Below are 7,608 nucleotides of genomic sequence, written 5' to 3' on the forward strand. Positions count from 1 at the left end.
ATACTACTGTTTCCTAGATGGCTATTCGGGGGGTATAATCAGATTGCTATAGCCCTAAAGGACCAAGAGAAGACCATATTTACGTGTCCCCATGACACACATGCATTCAAGAGAGTGCCCTTTGGTCTATGTAATGCACCTGCTACTTTGCAAAGGTGTATGATAGCTATTTATACTGACATGGTTGAAAGATTTGTAGAAGTGTTCATGGACGATTCTTCTGTGTTTGGGTGTTCTTTTGAAAATTATTTAATAAACCTTGATAAAGGGCTTGCTAGGTGTGAAGAGACGAACTTAGTGCTAAACTAGGAAAAGTGCCATTTCATGGTGCGAGAAGGTATAGTCTTGGGGCACAAGGTGTGAAAAAATGGTTTGCATGTGGACAAAGCAAAGGTGGAGGCGATTGAATAATTACCCCCACCGACATCTATCAAAGGCATTTGCAGTTTCTCGGGCCATATAGGTTTTTATCGTCATTTCATTAAAGATTTTTCAAAACTTTCTTTTCCTTTGTGTAGACTTCTTGAGAAAGATATCACCTTCAAGTTTGATGATGCCTGTCTGAAAGCATTTGAGGAGTTGAAGGGAAGATTGGTGACTGCGCCAGTTATCATTACCCTGGATTGGGTACATCCATTTGAGTTGATATGTGATACGAGTGACATAGCAATTGGAGTTGTTTTGGAGTCAAAGGAGGGATACATTTTTTCACTCTATTTATTACGCGAGAGAAACTCTGAATCCAGCCCAAATTGACTACACTGCCACTGAAAATGAGTTGCTTGTAGTGGTGTGGGCGTTTGACAAGTTCAGATCCTATCTAGTGGGAACCGAAGTCATCGTCTACATAGATCATTCAGCTATAAGGTACTTGTTTAAAAAGAGAGACGCCAAGCCAAGGCTAATTTGATGGGTCCTTCTCTTGCAAGAATTTTAGTTAGAGATCCAACATAGAAAAGGGACAGGGAATCAAGTGGCTGATCACTTGTCCAGATTAGAAAATCAGAGCCATGTAGCTGAGGGGGGTCGATCAAAGAAGCATTTGCAGATGAGCAGTTATTAGCAATCACCTTGAGTGAAGCCCCGTGGTATGCAAACTATATGAATTTTATTTCTGGTGGGGTGACGCCCCCAGAATTGACACCCGATAAAAGAAGAAGGTTTCTACATGATGTGAGGCTCTACATGTGGGATGAGCCATTCCTATATAAGTAGTGCGCAGATTAGTTGGTACGAAGGTGTGTCCCTGAGGAGGAGATGATGCAATATTGCATGAGTATCATGCTTCTCCATATGGAGGTCACCATGGTGGGATAGAAGTGCCCAAAAAGTGTTGCAATCGGGTTTCTATTGGCCAAAATTGTTTATGGATGCACACACCTTTGTTAAAAAGTGTGACAGGTGCCAAAAAATTGGAACAATCACGAAGAAGCATGAGATGCCCTTGAAAAATATTCTGAGAGTAGAGCTCTTTAATGTTTGGGGGATTGATTTCATGGGACCGTTCCCATACTCTAATGGTCACAGGTAAATCTTGGTGGTGGTTGATTATGTATCTAAGTGAGTGGAGGCCATTTCTCTTCCTACGAATGATGCAAAGGTAGTGGTAAACTTTATAATAAAGCACATCTTCACATGCTTTGGGACTCCAAGGGTGTTGACAAGTGACGGAGGAACTCACTTCTGTAGCAAATTGTTGAATAATGTTCTAGCCAAGTATGGACTTACGCACAAGGTTGACACCACCTATCACCCAAAACGAATGGTCAAGTGGAAGTTTCAAACAGAGAGGTGAAGCAGATTCTGGAGAAAACAGTAAGGAAATAGGAAGGACTGGGCCAGAATGCTAGACGACACATTATGGGCATATACAAGACCCCCACAGGTACTTCTCTGTATAAGTCGGTTTATGTGAAGGCGTGCCACTTGCCCGTCGAACTTGAAAACAAAGCCTATTGGGCAATTAAAAAGCAAAGTATGGATATGGACTTAGCCGGTGAGAAGAGGTTGCTACAACTTAACGTGCTTGATGAATTTCGATTGCACGCGTACGAAAATGCCAAATTGTATAAAGAAAAGACTAAGAGGAGGCATGAAAAGAACACCCAACATCGCAATTTTGAGCCAGGTCAAGAAGATCTCTTGTTTAATTCAAGCTTGAAGCTTTTCCCCGGAAAGCTTAAGTCTCGATGGTCAGGTCCTTTATTTGCGGTAAGTGTGAGGCTTCATGGAGCGGTGGAATTGCGTGATACGAGCTCATGTGTTACCTTCTTGGTAAAGGGGAAAAGAGTAAAACATTATTGGGGTGGTGACATTGCACGTCACAAGACCTCGAGGGACGCCGATGCTTGAAAACGTGTTGAGTCATGCCGCGACATTAAATCAGGCGCTTGTTGGGAAGCAACCTAATTTTTAATGCTTCTAACCCTTTTTTCTTTTTTTTTCCTTATTTTTAGAATAGTTTAGATAATTTTAGTTTAGGAATATTAGAGTTTGGGAGTTGCGTGACTTGTTTGGCAGGTACAAGCATGAATTGGACATAAAATAAGTACATAATAGAGTGGGGTGCAACTCGTGAGCTAAATATCGAAAGCGAGGAGGACTCTGTGAAAAATGGCCTAGCATGCCGCATGCGGCGCCGCGCCTTGCGCCGTGCCAGGCCAAGTGGCTCTCTGACATGGGGTGCCACACCCAGCGACGCGGAAGTGTTAATTAATTAAAAAAGAAATCGCAGAGTAGTTTCCTGCTTTGGCTTGGAAAGGGCATCTTCGTCCTAGTTTTTTTCTACACGGTATAAATACACCAAAAACACGATTTTGAGGGGAGGACGAAACTTTGAGAGGAAAACAAAAGTACGAAACACTTGGGAGCAAGGATTTGATCAACTCTTTCATTCTTTTTCTAGTATTCATTGATTTTATGTAAAAAAAAGCATTATTTTTGATGATTGTATAAACATGAGTGGCTAAGAACCATGATATTCTGGGTCATGGGTGCCACTTGAATGTGATGTTTGAAGTTTAATTTGACGAGTTGGGATTTATCATATTGGGTTATTTATTTAATTCTGTGTTTAGTTATTTTGCTGAGTAGCTAACGGTGAAATACTATCTACGAATCTAGAGTTGAACTAGAAAGTGAGAATTCTAGATTGCATATAGATATGAATAGAGCAAGTTCTTGAACCCGGGGATCGGGGAATGGATTCACAATTAGGATAGAAATACACCTAATTGCCTTGCTTGGTTGAAGTACAGGAAGTATAAATGCATTCATTTAATCTTAATTCCATAGACATATAGGCATTAAGTTAACTTGAATAGGTGGGTAAGAACTCGACATATTTGTTTACCTTTAAAATGGTATTAACAATTAGATTTGATTTTGTGGTTCTAAAAATATGTGATCTATTTTTATGCTAGTTGTTAGGTAATAGATACTAAGTGACAAGTGTTTACCGTGAAAATGGTAATAACAATTACATTTGATTATGAGGTTCTAAAAATACGTGATTTGTTTTTATGCTAGTTGTAAAGCAATGGATGCTAAGTAAAAGGTTAGAAATCCGGATTATAGCTTAGAAACGGTATGATAATCGAACCAAATAGTTGGAGATCGGGGGTCTCGAGCCGTTGATTGTGAGGCCTCGGGGTCGAGCTGGATGGCCGATTCAGGGAAGTCGAGAGGGAGATAACAGTTGTGAGAGCTATGATGATGGCCCTTTATGATCAATGATAAGCAATAAATGAAGAACAATAAATAGAACACAATGAATATAAGCAATAAATGAAGTAGTAAAATCAAGAGAATATGTTAGAGAGTAGAGAGAATGTTCTTATGTATTTAGTACTGAGCATCAGATACCTACAAATGACAAGGATTCCCTTCATATATGAGGGGGAACATAGTACAAAAGCATTAATTACAAAGATATGGTGCAGGTATAGCCACTTAATGCCTTGTTACTGGTTAGAGCTAGCCCTCTAGGTTTTGTTAGCCCTAGTCGTGTGCCTAGGGAACTTCCCACTGTTCTACTAAACCGTTGACATGCGCTGCCTCGAGGTTGGACACCGATGGACCCTCGGGATAAATCTCGACCACAGTCTTGGGCCTTTGGAAACCATGCTCACGAGGTGTTGAAATGGCCAAAAATTGGACCCTCCGATTTTATCGTATACAGAGAGTCCCCGTGTCTCTTAGAGTTGAACGATAAGAAACGACTTTGATATCCATCTCTTAGAACTTCCTGCGATGATGTCATACTTATGACGTAGGCGTTTGCAATAACTGAGGCGTCCCGTCGGTTCATCTTTTCAGTGTCTTCTAATACACGTTCGATTCTTGTTCTCCAAAGCGATAATTATCGCCGTTGATTCGGTTCCCAAAAAACGCATTGATTGCTCCTGCTGATACGTCTTTTAAGGACATTAATGGGGCTGCTGGTTACACTGCCACCCTCTATAAATGGAAACCTCCTGGAACCATTTTCTCATTCAAGTGCCGTCCAATATCCTTCCACGCCTTCCTTCTCTTCATCCTCATCCATTGTTATCTCCATGTTTGAGGCCCGCGGCCTTAAGGTTACATGGCAGCGTTCCCATCAGCCGCGTCACGGCCTTTTTTCAGTGCTTTCCCTTACCGAGCGAGATCGCATTGACCTGTCGTTGTTGTTGTTATTGTTGTTACTGCTGTCGTCGTTGGCTCGAGGTGATGAGATAGGGGGGCCGATTTCTTCTGACTTAGGAAGATGTTTGGACTCTACACCGCTGCTCAGGAGGGTGTTCGGATTATACACCACTGCTCACCTCCCTACTCCGGCCTGGTGTGGCACTTCATCCCTTTTGTTTTCAGTGTGGCGAAGTGGCACTACAGGGTTGTAACTTGCACGGCACAATGTCCCAAGAAGTGGACTTAATGTAGCCGTGCTGGTAGGGCTGGCGCTCGCCAAGTCTTCTACCGAGCCGTGATTTCCTCGGCCTGGTAAAAGCTTTTGCTCTTTGGCGAGCTACGGCTTTTTCTTCATCTTTTTATGCTTCTTCCGCACCAATTTCTTCTTCTTCATCTTCTCCCTTGAAGATGTCATTTTGGAAGGTCGAGACGAGGCCGCCGAGGAGGCGGTGCTCGAACATACTGCCACCGAGGATAGATTAGGCTCTTGGCTTTCGTTTTATGTATTTTCTTGTTGCTTCTTTGTTTCTGTGTAAGGACCCCTCATGGACTTCGTAACCGTTGTTTATTAATGGAAAACATGTTTTCTCAATTTGTCTCTGATTTATGCTTTATTTCCTTTTACCAGCATTTGCGAAGGCTCTGAATGTGTGATTCTACTGATCGGTGCGAATGTCGAGCCCGGGTGCAAGTATTTCTCCCACTCTTGACTTATTAATTCGATTCCTTGTGGAATCTTTTGCCGGCCCTTGGACCGATCCCGGGTAGGATCGATAAACTTGGATCGTCGGGACCCCTAACTTTGAGTCGAATAAGAGTAAGGTTTCGATCTTTCGGAACAAATCTTAGCACTTTAGACCCCGCGATACCCCTCGAGAGGGAGTTTGCTCGGGTTTCTGAGAATAGAGATAGCTTGATCTGAAGATGAAAAATAGCCCTAAGGCTTTATCAGTAGCCTTTGAGCGGGAGTTGGCTCGAGCTTAGGTAATTCGAGGTCCGGAGAATCGGGTAGATGATCCGTTCTCGCAATAGCTGAAATTCTCGAAGTAGGGTGCCACCCCGAGGTCAAGCTTTTATATGAGTGGCTCATTTTAGAGCTTAATTGCTTCTTAGGAGAGGTCCTCGAGATCGGGTACCATCTCGAGACTTGCAGTGATATTAATGGCTTCTTGGAGCTTGTCTTCTTTCGATGGAGGTTCTCGAGATCGGGTACCATCTCAGGGCTTGTAATGATATTAATGGCTTCATGGAGCCTGTCTTCTTTTGATGGAGGTCCTCGAGATCGGGTACCATCTCAGGACTTGTAATGATATTAATGGCTTCTTGGAGCCTGTCTTCTTTTGATGGAGGTCCTCGAGATCGGGTACCATCTCAAGACTTGGTCTCGAGGCTTGGTCATATGGCGACGTCAAGTGTATGGCTTGGTTACAAAGTGACCGAGGCGATCCCGCCGGCGCATCTTCCCAAAGTGATTAAGCTTTGACCAGTATTTTTAATCGGCATTTGAGGCAGGCGGATCATCACCGCTTTTTCCATATATAGGGTCGTCTTTTCCCTTTTAAAGATTCCGCCATTCTGAGTAGTTATCCTCTTTTCCCGCACTAGGTCCTCCATCATTTAAGTATTGACGCTCTTGCCCAAATTCCTACGCCTCGAGTTTTACCATAGTCATGATTGCTATATCAGGATCCATTCGGCAAGGGGGAGAGAGTTCCGCCTCCGGTTATCGCCTTGTTGGCGGAGCTCCGCTGATGCCAGGAGGACCCGCCACGGGGCATTTTGCTTTGAAAGGGGATTTCTCATCAGAAAGGTCTCCCGATGCTCAGGGTCAACGGGAGCATACCTTGAAGTTTACTTCTTTGACAGGAGAGGGACACCTTGAGTCGGTGAGGGAAGACTGTGGATGGGGAAAAGGTAGTACTGCAGATACCTTCCCCGTAAGAGAGCATCACGGACCGTGCCGCGAGGTTTTTGAATATGTCCACGTATCCTTTTACACTGGTCCCCCTTGATAGGGTTGTGCTTGACTTCTGTCGAAATATTAGGTTACCTTGGCGCAGATTCACCCGTCATTTTGGCGGATAGTGTTGATGATGAGGTTCTTTGCGGAGAAGGCATGGCTTGAATTCACGGTCAGTCATCTTATCAGGCTGTACCGGCCTTTTAACCATCGAGGTCTGCTAACCTTACGATGCCGCTCGACCACGCCTTTCGTTGTTGATGATGAAGAAGACAGAGATTGGGAGCGGATAAGCCGATTCGTCCGAGTACGGATTGCTGATATTATCCCCGTGGATTTCATGCCATTCCCTGAGGAATGGAATTTTACACGTAAGTGGTATACTCGCGCCTCTGTAGTTTTTTAATTATGGTGAAGGTCGGTTCCGTGGATGCACCTTCCTTTCCTCTTCTGCAACAATTTCATGGATGTTGTGCGAGGTCCCTGATCTGCCAGATTGGGCTTGGGAGTTGGCGACTCACTCGGCTTATGATGCACGTAAGTGGCGAGCTTTGTCTAGGGTAGATGGGAAGCAAAACATCATGGTACGTGTTGAGTGATTTGTTCCCTCCTTTTTCATTTTGAAAGGCACTTTCTCTTTCTACATACTAACTCTTGTTATTGTAGGCATCGGGAGTCTTTTGGGGCGAGGCCGTGCCCTCTTGGATAAGGAGAAGGATTGCCTGCTTCTGGGCTAAAGAATGATAACAATGATCAACAAATGCCTTAACGGGGCGACAGTGTTCAAAGCAAAGCTGACCCAGACCGGGGGCTCAGAGAGGATGTATTGATTGAGCCTGTTGCGCTCGTGATTTCTGGTTTTGGAAAGGCGGTTTCTCCTCTGTTGTCGTCTTTTTTTCTGTCGAAGGTGCTTCGAGGCATGAGGGTTATCTGCCACCGACACTGTATCCCATCGAAGGTGCTTCGAGGGATACTCGAAA

At 43.9% G+C, this 7,608-nt stretch overlaps 1 protein-coding gene across 1 annotated transcript; it reads left to right on the top strand.

Annotated features, from left to right (window-relative positions):
- The first annotated feature begins 1,977 nt into the window (after positions 1 to 1,977).
- Positions 1,978 to 2,352, top strand: LOC109236822. Its single transcript, XM_019403050.1, has one exon. It carries the CDS (start codon positions 1,978 to 1,980, stop codon positions 2,350 to 2,352), a length of 375 nt encoding a protein of 124 aa, XP_019258595.1.
- The last annotated feature ends 5,256 nt before the right edge of the window (positions 2,353 to 7,608 follow it).

This window comes from Nicotiana attenuata, unplaced genomic scaffold (genome assembly GCF_001879085.1).
Source record: "Nicotiana attenuata strain UT unplaced genomic scaffold, NIATTr2, whole genome shotgun sequence".
Classification (NCBI taxonomy): Eukaryota; Viridiplantae; Streptophyta; class Magnoliopsida; order Solanales; family Solanaceae; genus Nicotiana; species Nicotiana attenuata.